Source organism: Python bivittatus, unplaced genomic scaffold, assembly GCF_059951505.1.
Source record: "Python bivittatus isolate LINGU-HERP-01145 unplaced genomic scaffold, Pbiv_v1 ctg000080_np1212, whole genome shotgun sequence".
Taxonomy (NCBI): domain Eukaryota; kingdom Metazoa; phylum Chordata; class Lepidosauria; order Squamata; family Pythonidae; genus Python; species Python bivittatus.
Genome location: NW_028277035.1, coordinates 65,251,943 through 65,275,144, shown reverse-complemented (window position 1 = coordinate 65,275,144; position 23,202 = coordinate 65,251,943). Strand labels below are relative to the sequence as shown.

At 39.5% G+C, this 23,202-nt stretch overlaps 1 protein-coding gene across 1 annotated transcript in view; it reads left to right on the top strand.

The window, feature by feature from the left end:
* Window positions 1-19,492, top strand: part of UROC1 (urocanate hydratase 1) — a 60,654-nt gene extending 41,162 nt beyond the window's left edge. The window contains exons 16-20 of the mRNA XM_088134278.1: window positions 1,122-1,220; window positions 2,871-2,970; window positions 4,914-4,995; window positions 16,143-16,242; window positions 19,193-19,492. Of these exons, the coding sequence (XP_087990404.1) occupies window positions 1,122-1,220; window positions 2,871-2,970; window positions 4,914-4,995; window positions 16,143-16,242; window positions 19,193-19,333 (522 nt within the window). The 3' untranslated portion in view covers window positions 19,334-19,492. The remainder of the gene's footprint in view (window positions 1-1,121; window positions 1,221-2,870; window positions 2,971-4,913; window positions 4,996-16,142; window positions 16,243-19,192) is intronic.
* Window positions 19,493-23,202: the final 3,710 nt, after the last annotated feature.

Here is a 23,202-nt window from a genome sequence, read left to right as displayed (position 1 = left end):
GGTCTACCAGTGTACCATTTCATTCATCAAAAAACTTGAATGGGGAATTAGGTAGCTCAGGGAATGAAAAGAGTGATGTAAAAGAAAATGTTTCTGCTGGGTTTTGAATCAGGGATATTCTGCACATAAGGCAAGCGTTATAACTATTCTCCTAGTAAGGAAGATCTGTGGCAGCATCTGCAGCAGATGTTACAGAAGGAAGATGAAAGAAAGGAAATTCTTTCCAGCAGCAGGGGAATTGTTCATGGTACCCTGCACTCTAGGTTGAACACCTTGCAAGCATCTCAGTCTGGACAGGATTGTCTTAAAACTGGTTTAAGATTAAGCCATTTAGAATGCAGTGTTAGGGTGCAGTGCTGTGTGGACTTGGGATTTTCATGCTACACCACATCCTATCACTGGCAAGCAGTATGAGGCTTCTGGATGGCCCTACTAGAAATATGGACAGGTGCTGTCTCCCTGCTGTGCCCAGCCATAGCTTTAGCAGTGTCCTTCAGATATCCTGGGCCTGCTTCAATAGGTAACATCAGACTCAGAATTTGTGAGTCTCTCTATTTTCTGCAGGTGCTCTGAATACTTAATCTGAAGAATTTATATACTAAAAACTGATTCAGATCAGAGCTCCATTTTAATTTGCTTTCATTGCAATAAAGTTCTTGTATGATGACTATACCAAAACATCCTTTAGATGAATCATTTTTAATATTGGGAGCCAGTGTGTACCATTCTAGGGATAAGCCATGCAAAATCTCTAGGGAGAAGCCAAATAGAATTATTGTAAGTATTTTTACATTATTGGCAGGAAGAAAATCCTTTTTAGATTCCAGCTCCATCAGTAGTTCTATATCTTATCTAACAATAATGCAACCTCTAATACTAGACTTTGAATCTTGATTTTAACTGAGCGGAAAATTGCAACTATAATTAAAGTTAGATATCATGAAATGTAAGTGGAGATAAAATCATAGGCAGAAATCCTTAATCCTTAATTATGGAGGATGGATATTTGTAAATTCACTGTCCTGCTTTTTTCATTAAATAGATCGGCATTGTCTCTGATCCACATCTGGCCTGTGGAGATAAGCCAAGGACTTTATTATTATATTATTTCTATATTTTAGGTTGTTGGTTCCCAAGCCAGAATTCTGTATTCTGATCAAAAAGGCCGCATAGCTATTGCAGTGGCTATTAACAAGAGTATTGCTGAAGGAAGAATTAAGGTACAGTTCTTCTGTGTTTTTATTAAACATAATCTGTTAATTTTCTTTGACATGGTAGATTGATTTGGGGATTGAAGAGGTCATACTGAGAGAAACAGTAGATGATGAGATAAGAATTTTTCTTCTAAAAATGCAAGCTATCTAAAGTCAATGAATTTCCAGTAAAGTAATGAAGACTAATAGTTTGAAATGAGTGTGACCACAGTATAATAATAACCATAGCCATAATACCACAATATTACATGTTGTAAGATTTCTGAATGTTATTCCTTGTTGAATTCCTACTGGAAAACCTCACAGTATTTCCTAATTCAGTGAAGGGATGTCCTGTGTGCTTCCTAGTTCTTTCATTATACAAATGAGGTGCAGAGCCCCAAGACCATATTCAGCCTCTCAATCTACATTTTACACCCTCTGAAACACTCCCATATTGTGTCAGCAAAATTCAGTGGGAAAACTATCAATTTTCAGGAGCCTGATTTTCCAACTTTTTCTTTCTGGCACTAATAGGGTGAAAAATGCAAACACCAAATGACCACAAGGATTAACACTTTGTACTTGACCCCATCTGCTTCTCTCAAAAAGGAAAAAAGAGGCCAATAATGTTCAGTCCTGTCTTCCCTGGAGGGCTCTTCCAATTTATTTTTTTATTTAAATGTATTAATAAAAATAAATAAGTTGCATTGCCCAGGTTGCAAAAAGTTTCCTACTGTTTGATATGAAGATTTGTCACAAAGCAAGCAAGCTTCCCTGTCTGTTCTTTCTGGATGCATAGCCTGGGAAATAACATGAAGCTGATGCATCAGTCACTTTGGGATTGGTCACTCCCTGGCAAGACTCAGGGTAGAAGCCTAGAATGTAACCTAAGCTTCAGAGCCTTCTTCAGGTTCAGAAAGAAACAAAGAGGTGCTCTCTCATACTCTCCAGCTGATATGGATTGACAATACCTCCAATTTGGTCAGGCTTAGTGTAAATCCCAGAAGCCTCGCCTTGCCTACATAGATTTATTTTGCAGCTTGGACGGATTCAGGCTACATATAAATATTAATCTCCATGGAATATTTCTACATCTCATCTTTTTTTCCCATTGCACTCAAGATCTTATGATACTTCACAGTTTCAGTGAAACTGGAAAGGTGATCATAATACTAAAACCATCAGAAACATCACAGTGGTCTTTGGCTTTGACCTAGTAAGATCAAAATACCTTTTTTGTTCTTATTCTATTTATTTGTAATTATTTAGCCTGTAATTTATTTTGACAGTGTACTGAAAGCTTACAGAAAAGCAGTTGATTATTTTAAAGTGCCAAGGTTTCATTATTATTGTTGTTATTTATTTTTAGTATATTTCTTACCTACACTTTAATATGGGACACTTTCATACGCATTTTCTCCATATCTGGACAGAGGTTGTCCATCACAATTTCTAAATGTTAAATCTGACTAACACATAGGATTGTGTTTTCCCCATTGCGTAGTTCTTTGATTGGAACTACATGGTTAATCCAAATCTCATATTGGTTGATTTCCCTATTCAGGAATTTGATCTTTAGCAGAAGAATTGATTTCCTCATCATCTGGATGGACAGAATTATGCCAAGGAGCCCAGCTGATTCTGCTCTATTTTTTCCTATATACTTCTTTTCAGGCACCAGTTGTTCTTAGTCGAGACCACCATGATGTGAGTGGGGCAGATAGTCCTTACAGAGAGACCTCAAATATCTATGATGGTTCTGCATTTTGTGCAGGTTAGCTGAATAGATTGCAAGTATCTCTAGTAAACAGAATTTCTTTAAGACGAACAAGTACATTTCACGCCTATAACTGGTTTCACCTTTTAATTTAAAGGTTTCCTCTTCCTTGCGGTTGCTTGTAAATCAAGCTCCTCAAAAGCTGCAGCACCTTGAAGAGTAATTGTGCTATAACTTGACAGCAGCCTCTTTAATCAGGTGCAAGAAGTAGACCAGTAATTCTCAACCTCAGCAACTTTAAGAGGTGTGGACTTCAACTCCCAGAATTCCCCAGCCAGCATGGCTGACTGGGGAATTCTGGGAGTTGAAGTCCACACCTCTTAAAGTTGCTGAGGTTGAGAAACATTGAAGTAGACAAAGAAGGTGGAATTAAAACATGACTGGGGTGAAGTTGCATCTTGCAAGTTGAGATGCAAAAAAGGGTAAGGGGGTGAAAAGAAGGGGAAAAAAATCTTTGCAGGCTGAATTACAGAAGATATTTAGAAAAAAATAATCTTAGGAGAAAGCTACTTTTTAGAATTCTCTGCTGATGACCTTTGGGGGAAAAAAGAAAACAAGAGGGATTAGAATGAAATAGTTCAAATCCCAGAGTATTCTACACTGCAGCATTTTTCACAGGGATCAAAGTTCATCTTAATTATGTGTAATATGAACCTGAGATTAGGATACCTCTAGAATCGCCAAATGCAACAGAGAGCATTTAATGCATTTTAAAAGCGGAAATTTCCAACAATTCACTTTCTCCTGCTCCCAAATGACAAACTGCACCTACTGGAAATCTCACCTAGACAGTAGTCCTGCCCTCTTTTGTATCTGATTATCCCAGGCAGAGCTGCTGATTCAAATAGAATTCTGGTTTTATTCCAATGTAAATTTAAAAAATTTGTCCATTGCAAAGAGTATCCCTTTTGAATGAATAGTGATAATAGTTTTTAGATTAGCCAAAACACTGCAGTGAATAGTCCATGACATTCAGGGTAGCAAAATCTCAAACTGCAAGTTATATTCTCACTTCCTGATAATCCTTCAGGGCCTAAAGTTTTTTGTCATTTTTTTTCATAGTGATTAGGGGAACATCTACTTCTCTGTTCCCCTCTTTCTGGGGGGCGAGGGGGGGGCAGGGATATAAAAAAAGCCAAGATGGTGGTCACATCAGCACAATCAAACCTCCATCCTTTCAGGCATGCTACACTGATTCATGTACAAAACAGGTAGGTCTTCAGTCATGCCGTCAGGACTGCCATCTTGAATTTTTTGGCATGCACACACACACGGACATTGGTGTTTATATGCACAGATGCACTCCATCCTTCTTATCATGATGTTTCTAATAACTTCAACATATCTTGGACATGACTAAAACCCAGTTTGGACATTCAGCTGTTAACTGATAAGCAGTGGAGAAAGGTTATTTTATTTGCATTCATTTGAGCTCAGACTAAATACTGTGCTTTAATTCTAAAGGACTAATTCATATAAATGCAAGGGAGCTTTGGGGTGAGGCAAAAAGTCCCATGGACTCATTTTTGTCTGTATCAGTGGACATGGAAGATTTATTTATTTATTAGATATGTATCTTCAGGATCTTGTTTGTTTGTCCAGTTTTCCCAGAAGAGAGGCCCTCTGAATACTTTGGATTTTTGAAAATAATGCAAGAGAAATAGCAGTAACTGAATACAGCCCATGAAGTGCAAAAACAAAGCTTTTGCCCCATACTTTAAAGCAGTGTTGTCCAAACTTGGCCACTTTAAGATGAGTGGACTTCGACTCCCAGAATTCCCCAGCCAGCCATGCTGGCTGCGGAATTCTGGGAGTCGAAGTCCACTCATCTTAAAGTGGCCAAGTTTGGACAACACTGCTTTAAAGACACTGTGGTCCCTCCCCTTCTTCTGCTTCACCATTGTACGCGGTTGTCATTTCTTTCTTTTCTTCCCTAACAGATATGGCTGTTCAGAATTTTGTAGGAGATGCATTTAGAGGAGCAACCTGGGTTGCCTTACACAATGGCGGTGGTGTTGGCTGGTAAGGAGATTTTGCCTCGAAAGGGGAAAGAGATGACGACCAATGAGTGATGGAAGCTGTAGGCAGATAGAAAAATATATGGTGCTGCAGCTATTCATTGTAGCAAAATGAGGTTTTGCTGAGGAAATCTGATATAGTTTACTTCCCCAAATGTGTTTTCTTTTTCAGCAGTATTGAATTTCAACTCCCATCATCCCCAACCAGTAGGTGAAGGCAGACTATATACCTCCTTTTCCAGTGCTGACTGTATTTCTTTGACTGGGTTTTCTGCAGAACAACTGATGATTACATTTTTCTTATTGGTTTATTTACCAAATTTATCTTAGATCTTCATTGTTTTTTAGGAAACCCAAAAGCTCTCTTAAGCATACTGGGTTTAGAGTGGAAAGAAAAGCTAAAATGTCATAATGAATAACTTGTAAATACTGCACAATCATTCAGCATGAAAGGTATACATGTCCACATATCCTAGGACTTGAACTACCTCAGTTTACTATGTTTACCTGTGAAATGATTGTTGTAGCATCTGCATTCAATGGATGGTTTCCTTCATCACTGATTATGTTTCAACTATATCCAATTTTTTGAAATGATAAATATTAAAACAGCATTCACTTCCAGTTCTGTATTCTTGCATCAGCCTTCAAAGTATCAGTGAATGAGATGTGCATTTAGACTTCCCCCAAGCAACATTTACATCTGTGACCTTCGGGCCTCAATATAACATCCCTGTATGCTAAAGGCAGCAGGGTTTGCTGACATAAAACAGATCAGGTGCGCAACCATCTTTTTCTTCACTTCTGCCCCAAATTAGTTCTAATGTGTTTTTTAAAGAGCAGCAGAGGAAGAACTTGCTCAAACTTTTGGCCATTCTGAGCTCCTCACATCTGTCACTTAGCAGCAGTGGTACCACCAGGGGAACTCCAAGTAGAAATCTGAGGCCCTACTGAGTGGAGTAAGCAGGAGGCCTCCAAAAATTAAAAAAGCAGCCTATGTTTTGAAGGACAGGATAGTAGTAATATACATTAAAAAGCATGTCTGCTTCCTCCCCAGTGAATCCATTAAGTCCAAGGACTACAAGGATCTGGCTGGATTATTGCTTCAAGGCAGGGATAGACAATTTGTAAAAGCCATGACTCAATCCCCTGTCTTGCTGCAGAGCTGCAGGAGACCTTCCAATGACTTGTTGATGCCACTAGAAGTGACAGGGCCAAACAAATGTGGGCTGTTTTTTGGAGACTTAGGGAAGTTTAATGGTAGAATTGGGAGGGGGAGGCTCCAAGAAGCAAACACTCCCATTCCCACTCTTAAAAATCATGCAGCTCCCTCAAAGAGTATTCGCTAAACTCTAATGGCACAATTTTGTCTAATTCTTTCACAATATTTTCAGAGCAATTGTGGGGGAATAGGAATGGTTGACTTCCCAACAGTCTTCTGTTCTCATTCCAAGCCTTATGTTTGAAGGGAAGTTGGAAATACTCTACAGCTGGAAACTGGGCAGTTTCTTGCTGAATTTCAATGAGATGATCTTTAGGTGCTTGGGACTATATGCAGCCCATGGCCCCTGAGTTGCTTTAGGGAACAAATGTGTTACAGTACTTCCACAGGGTTCTTCAACTCCCTGGGCTATTTTGATTCCATTTGGGCTACTCATAGGGAGCTGACTTCCTGGGTTAAAAGGGAATTTTATGAGGATGCAGTGGGATGCCTTTAGGAAGACACTGCTATAAACGGTATCAAACCTTTGACTATCTGGCTCAGTATTTGACACATTAGCTCTCGCCAACCCAATGTCCTTCAGATGTTTTGGACTAGAATTCCCATTGTACTTGATTATTGGCCATGTTGGTTGGAACCCATGCAGTCCAAAACATACAGAAGTAGTGGTTGCAGTAGACTTGTACTTTTACTTTTATATAGCCCAGTAACAAACAGGACTTCTCTGGGTAATGCACAATTAATTTAAAATATTATTAAAAATAAAAGTGTATAAAATTAGACAGAAGGAAGGAAGCAAGCAAGCAAGCTACCTTCCCATCCTATATAGAGGACAACACAACAGATATAGCATATTTATAGCAGTTATTCTAAAAACAGGTGCCACCACTGAAAAGATACGGCATATTTTGAATAGAGGTATGTACTCTCCCATTGATGCTACTTGTACTTAGAGATGCAATAAATATATTGAAAAACAGCTGAGCTTTATTCATCTGTGTTCTGAATAATATCGCAACACTACTCAGCTGTGTGCTGTGACACAATTATGCTGTGAATTACTTTAGGTTTCAGTACTAACATCTTATGGATAGGAAATGCACCTGGTGATATGGCCCATGTATTGTGCTTAGGGAAGATGCTACCAGCTAGAATGAGAAGGGGGAAACTGAATGGTGTTGACCGTGTTTTTTGTAATGTATAGTTTTGACTCTCATTAACAGATCAGGGAGTATGTTTTACTTGTTCAATATAGGACTTAAAACATGCCAACATGAATGTTTGTCATGTGTTTCATTTATTGCTCTGTACTAAATAGGATGAGTAGAAAACACTAGGAATCTTGCTTCACATTCCCACTGGAACTATCTAAAATGTACGTAAGTGGGAGTCCAGATGATCCGGCTTGTGCAGATCAGATAGAATTGAAACATCTAGCCTAGTCTTTACCATTTCTCCAACATGTACAGGTTTTTAATTTTTGATAGTTTAGTTGTGATTATTGTGTTTGTGATATAATGAGAGTTTGAACATTCCATAAAATGGTCAATATGGTTAACTGCATGGATTTATCACCAAGAGTTTTCTGGGCTTGTTTTATGTTTAGAGGCTTAAAAATGGAATTTTGTGTTTTTCTTTATTAGGTTGATCACATAGAGGCACGCATTATAATTTTAGTTGGACCATATATGAAATGACCTTAGGGTTGGTCAATATCACAGAAGCTTAGTTTTGAAAGCCTCTTTATTAGGAGGAGGCCAAAGTGATTTGTACCAACCAAAAGACAGAGACAATTTATGGATTGAAGTACACAGTCAACAGAAGGATTGCTTGAGGGGCTTGGAGTTCTTTGATCACCTTGGGGAGAGGCGTCTGGAAATTATTGGAGTAGTTTAGGTCAACATACCACATGTTTCTTTAATTATTTGAATATATGACCAAGTGCTAATGAGGACTCAGTGCTCTTCCATAAAAATGAAAAAAAAAAGTTTGGAAAGTTCAAGTAAACAAACATGACATTACAATTTAATTAATTAGCATATTTTGGGTGACCCTACTGGGACAACTCTTGATTTCACTTGACTTTCGGTTGGTATTGTAATACATGTTAGAATTCTAAATTTTAATTCAGTACAGGAATCCTAAAACAGGTTTTGCCCAGGCATCAAATAGAGAAACTACGTCTATGAAATAATAATGATTGATGACATGTTTAGTTAGAACAATGTCTGAAAATCTAGCTCCTATGAGACCAGTTTGGGAGTACTGATTTAGTTCATAAAAGAATATTCTTAAAAACAATGCTTGGATCTCAGTGAGCTGCAGCATTATTTTCATCAATTTTAAATTCTTCCAGAAATGTAGCCATTGTGATTTATTGCAGCAGAAACAAAAAATTTCTGATGAAACAGATCCAGATCTAAAGCTTACATCAAAATCGATTACAGCGCAAGACAATGCAATTAACCCAATCAGCCTCTAAGACCGTCGGATTTCCTTGGTGGTGGTTCTGGCAGCAGGCAGTCACACTAATAGGGTCAAAAGTAATCATTTGGGGTATTCAGAATCCCCATCCACTTTATCTAAAAAGCGCCTTTGTGTCTCTTGCCTTATGCCAGAAGAGTTCTGGCAAGGTTTCATCTCATCAAGCGTTCCTTACCCTGGGCCAGATAGGAAGCAATAGGCATGGCATAGCCACTGTAGTCAATCAGTGCTCGGGTGGTTTGTTCTGTTGTGCTCTGCCAGGTGTTGGCAGGGAATTCTGTAACAGAGAGGCTTGCGTTTTCAGTTATTCTTTTTCCCCAGTGTCTTTTCTTTTATGATTAGGTAGGTAATATGGGCCAATCACCTGGTCTTACCACAATACTGCTACCTAGGTAGTGTTCATTTATTCCTGTGCAAGACAGGCTCTGTCTTGGGCTAAATCTGTTTTTTTGTTTTTTGTTTTTGGTGTTTTACACACATGTCCACTTAAATGTGCAAGGATAACAATCCCATTGTATTGTTTTGTGATTTAAAGATGTAAACTAGTAAGTGTACTACAGCATATCCGGGCTGTGAAAACCAGACAATCACTACTCTGTAGCAAAGTATGTTTTCTGTACATTTGCAGCCCTCCTGGATTTTTACAGCCCGGCTATACTATGATTATTCTGGAAGCCCTAATTCCTATATAGCAGGGGTGGGCAAAGTAAGGCCCCTGAGCCACATCAGCCCCCATTTGGGTATGTGTGGCCTTAATCTGAACAATTGTCACAAATTGGGAGCATGCTTAAAGGGAAGAAACGCACAAAAATTAAGCATATATTATTCTAAATTGATTTATCTTAGGAGGAAAAAAGGCCCACCCCAAAACTTTCCCTAAAAATCCAGGAATATTAAAAAAAAATCCTCTTGCTTTTGCCCACATGCATGACAAGGCCCCACCTGTTTTGCACCACCTTTTAGGAATGAGAAGAAATTTGTTTCCTTCACTATCTCTATTTTATTTATGTTTTAAAAAGCATTTTCTCCTGATTTAGTAAAGCAGAAGCAAGAGAGTTTATTTTGACTGACGTGAGTTGCAACAACTAATTTGACATCACCACAATGGAATTCCAAACGGCTGTGCAATAAACTTAAATAAGTTTGTCTTAAATGGCCTGGCCTTTAAGACAACAGCTACTTAATCTCAGACATGTTGGCATTTTCATTATTTGTCTGAATAAGTACATTTTAGATGGCCCCGTCCTCAGGGGAACTGCAGCAGGCCGGCTCAACAACCCTTGGCATTCATGCTAAGTTAAAAATTGATCTTGTAGACTATATTTTGTGGGAAAATAATAAAATGGTTGTCTCCTTATCCCATATTAAGATTCTCATTGCCTGTCATGTACCTTAAGCAATTTTCAACAATATAGTTACCTAATTTTAGAACTGAAAGTCTCCCTAAAGATCATCATCTATGTGTTTTGTTACCCACCCAGAAGGAGAAAGAGAGGAATAGATCTGGTCAAACTCCTACTCTGTGGGAGAATCTTGCAATACTAGCATTCCTGACAGATGACTCAACAGCACACTTACAGTAATTACACCTAATTATATCCCTCTGATACACATAATGGTAGTTACGATTTTTTAGAACAATAATTCTCCTTTTCCATAGGTTTGGGGCAATTTAAAAATGAATAGCCTATAATGGATCTAGAGGCCTACATGCTAGCTGGTGACTTAAGTATTCCATAACTAAAGTCACCACTTCTTCCAATGAGAGTTGGGATTCAGGGGAAGAATGAATTAGAGGTTTTGTTTGACTGGTCCTAAAACGTAGACCCTCTGCCCAGTCACCCTGGGAAAACTACATCCTGTAATGTAAATTTGGCAGAAAAAATATGGAGTGGCCATGTCAGGTTATGTGATTTTTTTTTTCTAGTATTACTTTAAATCAGTTGTATAACCTTATTTTGTCCCCAATCTTTGTCCTTCTATCTCTCTATTTTCCCACATTAATGACTGCTAGTTTCAGTATGCAGATCTTCGCCTTGATCCTGCTCTCCTGTTTCCTCAAGTCTTTCTTTTGTAGTCCTCATTAAAATAAAACTCTTTTATTCTTTCTTACTCTAGTGTTGTGTTTCCTATGACTGTTCATTCCAGTACCAGTTAAACCTAATTTGTTGTTGTTGTTCAGTCATTAAGTCGTGTCCAATTCTTTGTAACCCCATGAACCATATCGCACTAGGCCTTCCTGTCTTTCACTGCCTCCCTGAGTTTGCTCAGTTTCATGCTCATTGCTTCAGTGATGCTATCTAACCATCTCATCCTCTGCTGTCCCCTTCTCCTTTTGCCTTCAATCTTTCCCAGCATCAGGGTCTTTTCCAAGAAGTCCTCTCTTCACATTAAGTGACCAAAGTATCTGAGCTTGAGCTTCATTATCAATCCTTCCAATGAGCAGTCAGGGTTGATTTCCTTTAAGATTGACTGGTTTGACCTCCTAGCAGTCCAGGGGACTCTTAAGAGTCTTCTCCAGCACCACAGTTCAAAGGCATCAGTTTTAGCGCTCAGCCTTCTTTATGGTCCAGCTCTCACAGCCATACATTACTACTGGAAAAACCATAGCTTTGATTATGCGGATCTTTCTTGGCAAGGTGATGTCTCTGCTTTTTAATATGCTGTCTAGGTTTGCCATAGCTTTCCTCCCAAGGAGCAAGCATCTTTTAATTTCATGGCAGCAGTCTCCGTCTGTGGTGATCTTGGAGCCCAAATAAATGAAGTCTGTTACTGTTTCCATTTCTACCCCTTCTATTTGCCAGGAATTAATGGGTCCAGATGCCATGATCTTAGTTTTTTTTAATGTTGAGTCTCAAGCCAGCTTTTGCACTCTCCTCTTTCACCCTCATCAAGAGGCTCTTTAGTTCTTCTTCACTTTCTGCCATTAGGGTGGTATCGTCTGCATATCTGAGGTTGTTGATGATTCTCCCTGCAATCTTAATTCTAGCTTGTGATTCTTCCAGCCTGGCATTTCTCATGATGTACTCTGCATATAAGTTAAATAAGCAGGGTGACAGTACACAGCCTTGTCATACTCCTTTCCCTATTTTGAACCAATCAGTTGTCCCATGACCGGTTCTAACTGTTGCTTCTTGGCCCGTGTACAGATTTCTCAGGAGATAGGTAAGGTGGTCTGGTACCCCCATCTCTTTAAGAATTTGCCACAGTATGTTGTGATCCACACAATCAAAGGCTTTTGCATAGTCAATGAAGCAGAAGTAGATGTTTTTCTGGAACTCTGGTGCTTTCTCTATGATCCAGCGAATGTTGGCAATTTGATCTCTAGTTCCTCTGCCTCTTGGAAACACAGCTTGTACATCTAGTAGTTCTCAGTTCGCATACTGCTGAAGCCTAGCTTGTAGGATTTTGAGCATAAACTTGCTAGCATGTGAAATGAGAGGAATTGTGCAATAGTTTGAGCATTCTTTGGCATTGCCCTTCTTTGGAATTGGAACGTAAACTGACCTTTTCCAATCCCGTGGCCACTGTTGCATTTTCCAAACTTGCTGGCATATTGAGTGCAGCACTTTAACAACATCATCTTTTAGTATTTTAAATAACTCAGCTGGAATACTGTCCTCTCCACTAGCTTTGTTGTTAGTAATGCTTCCTAAGGCCCACTTGACTTCACTCTCTAGGATGTCCGGCTCAAGGTCAGTGATCACACCAGCATGGACATCAGGGACATTAAGATCTTTCTTGTATAGTTCTTCTGTGTATTCTTGCCACCTCTTCTTAATCTCTTCTGCTTCTGTTAGGTCCCTGCCTTTTTTGTCCTTTATCATGCCCATCTTTGCACTAAATGTTCCTTTGATATCTCCAATTTTCTTGAAGAGATCTCAATGGTCTTCCCCATTCTATTATTTTCCTCGATTTCTTTGCATTGTTCATTTAAGAAGGCCTTCTTATCTCTCCTTGCTATTCTCTGGAAATCTGCATTCACTTGGTTATATCTTTCCCTTTCACCCTTGCTTTTCACATTCCTTCTTTCCACAGCTATTTGTAAAGCCTCATCAGATAGCCATTTTGCTTTCTTGCATTTCTTTTTCTTTGGGATGGTTTTAGCTGCTGCCTCCTGTACAATGTTACGGACCTCCGTCCATAGTTCTTCAGGCACTCTGTCTACCAGATCTAATCCCCTAACTTTATTCATCACCTTCACTGTGTACTCACAAGGAATATGATCTAAGTCATACCTGAGTGGTCTAGTGGTTTTTCCTACGTTCTTCAATTTAAGCCTAAATTTTGCAGTAAGAAGCTCATGATCTGAGCCACAGTCAGCTCCTGGTCTTGTTTTTGCTGTCTGTATAGAGCTTCTCCATCTTTGGCTGCAAAGTATATAATCAATCTGGTTTCGGTATTGACCATCTGGTGATGTCCATGTGTAGAGTCATCTCTTGTGTTGTTGGAAAAGAGTGTTTGCTATGACCAGCTTGTTCTCTTGACAGAACTCTATTAGCCTTTGCCCTGCTTCATTTTGTACTCCAAGGCCAAACTTGCCTGTTATTCCAATTATTCCTTGACTTCCTACTTTAGCATTCCAATCCCTATGATGAAAAGGACATCTTTTTTTGGTGCTAGTTCTAGAAGGTGTTGTAGGTCTTCATAGAACCAGTCAACTTCATCTTCTTCGGCATCAGTGGTTGGGGCATAGACTTGGATTACTGTGACATTGAATGGTTTGCCTTGGATTCGCACTGAGATCATTCTGTCATTTTTGAGGTTGTTCCCCATTACTGCCTTTCCCACTCTCTTATTGACTATGAGTGCTACTCCATTTCTTCTAAGGGTTTCCTGCCCACAGTAGTAGATATAATGGTCATCTGAATTAAATTCACCCACTCCCATCCATTTTAATTCACTGATTCCCAAGATGTTGATGTTCAATCTTGTCATCTGATGTTTGACCACATCCAGCTTGCCTTGGCTCATAGATCTTACATTCCAGGTTCCTATACAATATTGTTCTTTACAGCATTGGACCTTCTTTTCACTTCCAGATACATCCACAGCTGAACGTCCTTTCGGCTTTGCCCCAGTTGCTTCACTCTTTCTGGAGCTACTTGGAATTGCCCTCTGCTCTTCCCCGGTAGCATATTGGACACCTTCCGACCTGAGGGGCTCATCTTCCGACATCATATCTTTTAGCCTTTTGACATTATCCGTGGGGTTTTCTTGGCAAGGATACTGGAATGGGTTGCCATTTCCTTCTCCAGTGGACCACATTTTGTCAGAACTCTCTGTCATGACCTGTCCGTCTTGGGTGGCCCTGCATGGCATAACTCATGGCTTCACTGAGTTACGCAAGCCCCTTTGCCACGACAAGACAGTGATCCATGAAGGGGAGCTAAGCCTAATAGCCCTGTTTAAGGTGGAAATTGGAGCCATTTAATTGAAAACTTTATTCCTGGTGAAGAGGATGTCAGATTCCCAGGCTAGAATTCAGCTGGCTGGCACACACTGAATTTGACACAAGCTTTCCATACACTTAACATGTCACGGCTAGATAATATCTTTTTCCATACAAGGATGAAACCACTTTAAGCAGTTGATCACCCTCTGTCAACATGAAGTGCAAACTTTTTAATATATCTACAGCAGTTAATTAGAACAGTTCTTTTTTCCGTCTTTCTCACAATTTAATAAATAATTTGCTTTCTGCTTTTTAGCCTCGGAGCTAGATTACTGTTGCTTGTTGACATGACTGACATTTCTGTCTTGAGAAACTCTAGCTCCTAACTTAATTCCCACACCATCCTCTTCTCCATCCCATTCCCTTCTGTGTGTCTAGACCAGTGTTGTCCAAACTTGGCCACTTTAAGATGAGTGTACTTCAACTCCCAGAATTCCCCAGCCAAGTCCACTCATCTTAAAGTGGCCAAGTTTGGACAACACTGGTCTAGAATGACCAGGAATCACTCCTTTTACCTCTTGATTCAGATTGACAGGAAGGGAAGGTGTTTCTTCCCTTCCTCCATCTCCATCTCCATGGTGATTGTCCCCTCCTTCTTGAGATCAGAATGGCTGACATTTCCCCTCCTCCTTCAGTCTCCATGACTGAATGCTATTTTTCAATTGGAGCTAACAATTTGCTCACAGTTTCAGTACTGTCTATTATCAAGAGATAACAGAGATGTCTGTCATCCATCCTGACTTACATGCAAGTTTCCTGCTTCTTTTAAGTATAGATTTAGTCAATGTTTAATTCCAAAAGTTTCATTGGGTGCAAAAGGAGTTGGGGGGAGCTCCAAAGATTGTAGCCCACATCCTAAGTTAGCATCTGAAATTCTAGCATATTTCCATACTGAACATCTTGCCACAAACAATGTATTTTATGCTTGTTAAATGTCAGCTTCCTGACAGGATCCTCAGAATTAGCTCTCAGGCATGCCATGACATTAATGTACTGTAGCTGTCCTCAGATGTGGGGTTGCTCACTTTGTAGTTTCTTTAGTCATTCGGTTTATCAAGAATCCTACATAGGTTTGATCAATGGGCAAATCCTCTAATACCTGGAAATTATACAGCTGACTCTGAGCAAGGAAAGCAAGAGATCTGCTTTGATTACTATTATGTTTGGCAAAAAAGCAGACTCTTTGCACCGAATCGCTCTGGTAATAGCAGCTCATGCAGTTGCTGGAAGGTCAGCTGGACTCCCCCTGGGAGAGGACACATTGGTTGGCGTCCTGGTTGATCCTGCCCTGCCCCTGGACTAGCTGGGGTAGCCATCAGGTTCCGATATTGGAACAAGACATTGGCCAACTAATTAATGGTCAGTGGAGTTTGTGTGAGTGAGGTCAGTGGCCACATTTTAAATGTTGACTTGCATGCAATGGCTTTCTTCTCATTGAGGAGGGAATAGATGTGAGGGCATTCAAGGTGTCAGGCTCCCTGAACTGAACTCAGCAGAAGCTTCCCAGGCCCACAGTATGGCACTGGTAGGCAAGTATTTTTACTACATACTAGCAGGAATTTATTTTACTTGATGATTGCTGTCTGTCAGTTTGAAGCTGAGACCTTTCTTATACCTGTGGTGGTGAATTCTAGTATTTTTTTTTCCCCCTGCCTTTCCCAGTTTAATGGATATTTCACATTAGGCTTTTCAGCCTTGGAGCTAGAAGAGTGTTGGTGGTTGACATAATTTACATTTCTGTTGTGAGAAACTGTCGCTCCCAATGTAACTCCCAGGAAGGGGGGACTCTCTTGTTCTGCCCCAATCAGATTCCAGGTGGGGGGGCTTTCCATTTATTGAGAGTATAACTACTGTAGCTGCCTGGGTAGAACAGTTTTACCTGGAGAATAGCCATAGCCAGAAACCTTAGAACTCCCTCCCTCCCACCCTGAAGTATAGGTCTGATCAACTCCACAAAAATGAAGACTTGTTTTTGTTACTAAATTTAAAGGGGAGAAGTGATCAATGGAGGATTTGGTCTTGTCCTGGATGGTTCAGCAGGTGCTGAAGAGCGTGCAAAGATGATGCTGAACTGGGATGTTTCTAATGGGGTATGTAAATGAATCTTATCTTTCAATTTGAAAGTGTTATACACATAGTAAATTGCAAGGATATTTGGGTAAATTCCTTTGCTGTCTGTATTCTAATGATATATATTACAGATTTGATGGGATCTTCAGGACTTGCCTTCTGTCTGTATTGGATGGTTACAGAATGAGGAATAAGCCTTTCAGGGCAAAATCCATATCACCTTCCTTTTTACCCAAAAGGAAGATGACATAGAATTTAACATGATTCCAGCCACCCTCTCCCCCAGAAAGATACATAGAAAAAAATTATACACAAATCCTGTGCAATGTTCAACTTCCCCACCTTGGCCTCTTAGGGAGTTTCCTAATTTATTTCCAGGTAAACCATATATTTAATTGCAAATGATATCATATTTGTATTATACAAGCTCATGGCATCTTAAAATCTTGCTTATTCCATTTACTGAAAGCAGTCTCCTTCAACCTAATTTATAACTACCAAATTGCTTTCAGTGCCTCTCTGAACTAGCAATGCTGAGAATGTTATTCAAAGGCCACAAATACCATGCTCTCTCACAGATCATGCATTTACAGCCTGTGCTACCTGAACAGCTTGTGTAGTCATCACATTTCATAACTGCAAGAATAGATAAAACAGTGAAGCATATTGTTGCTGTGATTTTTCCAGTTGTTGTTACATTAACCATCAAAATGACACCACTTAGTATCATCTTATCTTGATATCCTATCAATTATGAGATTTCTGGAGTCAACATCCTATCAAGTCAACATCCTATGCTCCCATTCTCCATTATAGTGGCCTTGATTTGAGCTCCAAATAGCCTCCAGAAAACAACAGTGGGGTGTGCTAATGCACTGGGCAGTTAATTGATAGCAGCAGCAGCTTGCTATTTTAAAGAAGAATTTCCAGCTGAATCAATCAAGAGCTGCCTTTGCACAGTTAATGTAATGGCTGACAGTTAATGAGAGCATTTGAGAAGAAACAGACTTGTCTCCTTGCCACTAGTGTCTCATTGGTTGCAACCTAAGACACAAATGGATCGGGTTTGTTGCCTGCCGTTCATCTGTTTCTGTAGTGTCAACTGGCTGACAAGCTGGCTAGTTATTACTATTATCAGATTTATATCCCTCCTTTATTTTGTACAACCCTAAGTGAGGTACCTATTGTTCCTGCCTTCTATTTTCCCTCAACAGTAACCCTATGAGATGGGTTGGACTGAGAGAAAGTGACTAGCTAAGTCACCCAGTGGGTTTTCATACCTAAGGGAGGACTAGAACTCACAGTCTCCTCATTTGAAGTCCAGCACCAAACTGGTTCTCTTGGTAGTTATAAACATATCTGGTTAGACCTAGATGAGGAAGTATAGGTAGCTGCTATAGCCACAGCTGCTAAACAGGATGGGCAGTAGGGATCAGGCTGGAGAATGCTGCACTCTGAACATACTTGTCCAAGGCCCTCTCAAACCTAACAGTACCTTTCAACTCAATTCAGGGTTTGAACACCTCTAGAATGAGTCTACTAGGCAGAGAGAGCTTTGGGGTATTAATACCATCATGGATTGTTTAGCTTCCAAACAATGTAGGTGCTTAAAGGAGTAATGGTTATTTTATTCTGGGGAATAGAACTATTTGTTAGATTTAAAACTGCTAGAGAACATTGTTATGAGGCAGCGTAGGAATAGCATTAAGTATTTGGAAGTGTATATGGGGATCTGCTGCTTTGATCAGCATAGCAAACTTAGATGCAGACTTCAAAAAGAATTGCAGCGGATTGTTCTCAATCATGCTTGTCCATTACTGCTGCTGTAAGAAATATCCTCTCCCTCTGAAGTATCCCACTTATTCTCTCATCACCATCTCTCCTCTGGAAAATTGGGGTATTTCCAAAGTAGATCTGAAAAGATATAGAGATGTGGAGGGATGGGGGGAAGGAGAGAAGTGGAAGTGCTACTGGGTGAGTGGACATCCAGTCATCTGACATTGAGTGGACTTCTTACCTGTCCTTCTTGACCACTGCTAAAAGCGATGTAGATAAACTGCGAAGCATAATTAATATTTTGTCTTGAGCTATGAGGTACAAATTCTTAACAAGATTCATTTGTCAGAGTGAGATGATATAAACAACAACCTGTTAAAAAAGGGGTTCTACTGATGTGGCTAATGTACTGCAAGTAATACCAGAATTCTCCTAAGCTTCATCCTGTTACTGACTCTTGTTCTGGTGTACATGAAGTAATTGAAATAAATAACATTCTATTCTCCAGAATCATTAATCTTGAATTAAACATATATTTTACCTGCTAGCATATATTTCACCTGTTAGCTTAGCTCTTCCAAACTTGGCAGCCTCAATATGTACCAGGACTGGAATTCCTAGAATTCCCAAAGGCTATGCTAGATGGGAACTCTGTGGGTTGCAGTCTTTGAAAGGCACCAAGGTCAGGGAAAGCTATTTTAGCTGAATAATTCAATAGGCATGGTTTTCAAATATTGTCTTCAAGGCACAATATTTTCCCAGCCTTTATTTCTAAGTTCAGCATTAAGGGATGATAAATAGCTCACACTTTCTGTGAAATGAACAGTTACTATAGTACTCAAGAAATGACACAAATCAAAATAGTACAATGTACTACAGATTACATTTGATGTGTTAATCTTCTAACCTGAGGGAAGTAACCTTGCAAAACACCTTCCTTATACTATGTCAGTCTCTAGAAGATGCTATCCAGGAATATTTAAATTAGAACTAAAAATAGTATTATCTTTATTATCTCAGGGTATTTTTTTTTTAAATTTGTACAAAGCCCAGGTGCTACAGCAAGAATACCAAGGAATCACTCAATTTAGAAAAAAATGCTAGACGTATTTTCTTAAAATAATACATATGTAAGTAGTTGGGGATCTTATACTTTCTGTATTGTATCTATTCATTTTTATTCCATATATGCAGGTTGCTAGACGCTGTTGGTCTGGCAACAGCAATGCTTATGAAACCATCTGTCAAGCCATGGACAAAGACAAGACTCTGAAAGTGACACTTCCACATAAGGTGATAGATGACAGCATCTTGGAACAAGCTCTGAGTTGTTAATTATACACTCACCATTTATTCTGCCTTTTCTGAACCAGGCTCTGATTGCTACTTTCATCCTGTTCTACCCAAAAGCTTTCATTTATGATGCAATAAAATAATGGTTGAATTTATCTTTCAGGAAAGTAACACTAAAATAAATCAGCATTAATAACATTAGCTTCTGCACGTGTTGAACATTAATGCAAGTTTTTCAAACACAACCACCAAGTGATTCCCAATCTAGGAACTGATTAATCTGGATATGCACTCTAAAATTAGCACACACACCCATTTTTATTTGATAGATTAGAAATCCAGGCAGAAAAAGCAACAGCCAATACATGTTCATTCCATTTCTACTGTTAATCATAATGTTACTACTTGTGGCAATTTGTTTTTTAGGTTTGTGGTCAAAACTCAATATTATTGTATTTAGCTCACAATTCCTCTCCTGCCCTCAACTTCACAGCAAAATTTGACTGTCGCTGAGCTCCATTCAAAATCCATTTTAAAAAGCCTTGATTTCAATACAGTGTTCTTTGGCTGATTTATATGGAGACTAATACACTTGTGATTGCTCCCTAACAATTCAGCCTGTTGACTTCCTCTCTTATATCTGGATGAGGAAAAGCTATCACATGGTCCAATCTTTATTCAGTTTTCAGCTTTTTGCCCATATTACAATGTCGAAACTGTCCCAACCAAATTGTAAGTTCACCTCAGAGTTATAGTTGGCTCTTAGTTTTATATGACTTGGGACCAGGCTATCTGAAAAACCTTATTCTCCCTTATGAGCCTGGACAGGTTTTAAGATCATTGGGAGGGGCTCTTATCATCATCTGACCACCATCAGAGGCATATCTGGAAGAAACACAAGAAGGAGCCTTTTCAATGGCTGCTTAAAAGCTTTAGAATTATTTGCTAAGGAGGGTCAGGATTGATTTCTATTCTCTTAACCTTCTAAGGCAAGCTTGTTTAATATACAGTGGTACCTCGGGTTACGAACGCCTCTGTTAATGAACTTTTCGGGTTACAACCAGCTCCGGCCGCAAAAATTTACCTCGGTTTGCGAACTCCACCTCGGGTTACGAACCGGATCCATGGCCATTTTCCCTCCCGTGACACGGTCCATGGCCATTTTTCCACCCCTGACACGTGGTCCGCGGCCATTTTCCACCCCTGACACGTGGTTGTAGGGAGGGGGACTCTCCCTCCAAGCAATAGCCGCCTTCCTGTCCTCCACGCCAGAATGGATTAACAGTAATTACATTGAAGCTTATGGGGAAATTTGCTTCAGGTTGCGACCAATTCGGGCTGAGACCAGAGTCACGGAACGAATTAAGTTCGTAACCTGAGGTACCACTGTATATACAAGAATTTTTCAGATAAACCCATCTGGTTTGGCTATTAAGTTCTGTGGTTGTGGTAATTTAAAATAATGTTTTAGTTATTTGGCTGTGTTTTTATTTGCTGTCTTGTATGTCGTATGTCCCTGGAAAGAAAGGACCAGATGATATTGCTAATCTTTTGATATTATTCATCTTTTTAGCTACTTGATAACTCCATATACAAATATTTTTTTTTAAAAAGGTTACCATTCTGCTCTTCAGCCCCCAAATGTCTCCATTGAGTTAATGGCTTTTGATGTGATAGAGTACCACAATTGTGGCTGCTACTTGGAATGGATGATAAAATTATCCTTGGCTATACATGGATAAAATATTTTCACTTATATTGCTGCAGTGATGGATTCTACTCCTTGGTATCACTGAGATGGTACACATCTTATTCATGAAAGCTAGATCAGAATATTTCTGACTTGGTGCCAAATAATGCCCCATATATTGTTCATGTTCCTGCATTTTTTAAATTTTGTATTTACCAGTAATTCTAAAGGCTCTCAATTTTATTAGAGAATGATTGCATATACCCAGATGAATACAGCCATGGTCAACATATTTCAGCATCTCACTTGGAAATTGGTGCCCCGACATTTTAAAGTCAGATACTTTCACTTTGAAAACATATTGTTGATTTAAAGTACAGGATCTCCAATATTCTTTCTTTGAATCATAGGAGATTCCTTCTCATACCAACATACCAGATTTATTTATCATTGTCTTGAATTTACATGGGCATACAGAGTAACTTTCAGACCTAGGAGTTAGCTGAGTAAGGGCAGACGAGTCCAGTGAGATGTAGGTAGAAAATGTGGTCATGTGAAGGAAGGGCTGGAGATCATACACTGCATCAGGCAAACAAAGGCCAGAGACAGATAAAGGGTGTTTTCCCACTACTGAGTTACAGTACTCTCCATATGTCCTCTAATTGGTAGAAAACTACATGGGCATGAAATCTGCTATCCTCACTGTGGGTCCCTATCCTACTTCTGTTGTCTCTATTCCCAGTCACTACCAGTCACTGAACTTTCCTTCTTGAGGCAGCATTTATTGCTTTAACAATGGTACAGCAAGAAGTAGGGTTAAGGACAATTGAAGCCTATTTCACCCTTGGCTAGGAAGAGACGAAAGCAACATTGTGGGAATATGGGGGGGGGCGGGGGGGGAAGGTTGACAGACATGTTTGCACTGTGGTTAAATGCAAGTGGACATGGCCACGATGTGCTGTGATCATGGTTAAAAGTGAGATTTGCTCTTTTGTTTGGAAGCTGAACAAGATAATTTTCACCTCCTTCAAAAAATGTGATTTTTGCAAGCATTTTGTTCCATGGATCCATGGCAGCAGTTTAAGCTAAATTATCAGTGAATCACTCCTTATTGACAAGTATAAGCTAGTTCTATAGCAAATACTAAATACTTCCTGTTCTTAAACATCTTACAAAGTTTTCACGCTATTGTGACAACTGAATATTGTTCCACATCAGCTTGGAGAGTAGTATCAAATGGAGTGCCACAGAACTCTGGGCTAGACCTATGTTGTTCCTCATTTTTATTAATGACTTGGCCAAAGGGGATGATGGACAGGGTGATTATCTGATTTACAGCTGACACTAAACTAGGAGGAATGGGTAATGTTTTAGAAGAAAAAGATAAGATTCAGAAAGATCTATACAGATTCAAACAACAGGCTGAACAGAATTTAAGAGGGAAAAATATAAATTCCTGCATCTAGGGAGAAAAAAATGAAAAGCACAAGTATAAGATGGAGATCTGATCTGGCAGGAATACGTGTCAAAAAGATCTGGGTGTTCTGGTAGGTCACAAGTTGAACATCTGCCAACAAGGTGATACAGCTGTTAAAAAGATAAATGCAATTTTGGAAAGTATTAACAGAAATAGGCTTCAGATCGCAGGAAGCAATTGTCCCACTCTGCTCTGCCTTGGTCAGGCCCTACTTGGAATACCTGGCAGTCTAAAAAGGACATTGACTAAGTGGAATAAGTTTAGAGGAAGTCTACCAAGATGGCAAGGGGCAAGTCCTAGTTAGTGGCAAGGGGCTAGAATGAGTTGCCACACTGGAACAGCCAAGGAGAGCTGGTCAAGAGATGAGAGAGATGGCAGATATGGAGAATCGCAGAAGCAACGGTCATTATTCTGGCTGTGGATGATGGAATTGAGGGCACACATTTGGGAAAAGTTAGCCCAAAACTTACACCTAGGAAGCATAAAATAAATACCACCTTTCCTACAGTACAAAATAATACAGGTAGTCATTTAGCAACCACAATTGGGACTGGCAACTTGGTCATTAAGTGAAGTGGTCACTAAATGAAACTGACTACACCCATGATCTTACTTCAGCTTTCCTTTGCTTTACAGACCTGCGAAGGTCATAAATGCAAGGATTGGTGATAAAGTTACTTTTTCATAACTCTTGTAACTGCAGTTGCTAAATGAGGCGGTTGCTAAATAAGGACTATCTGTATG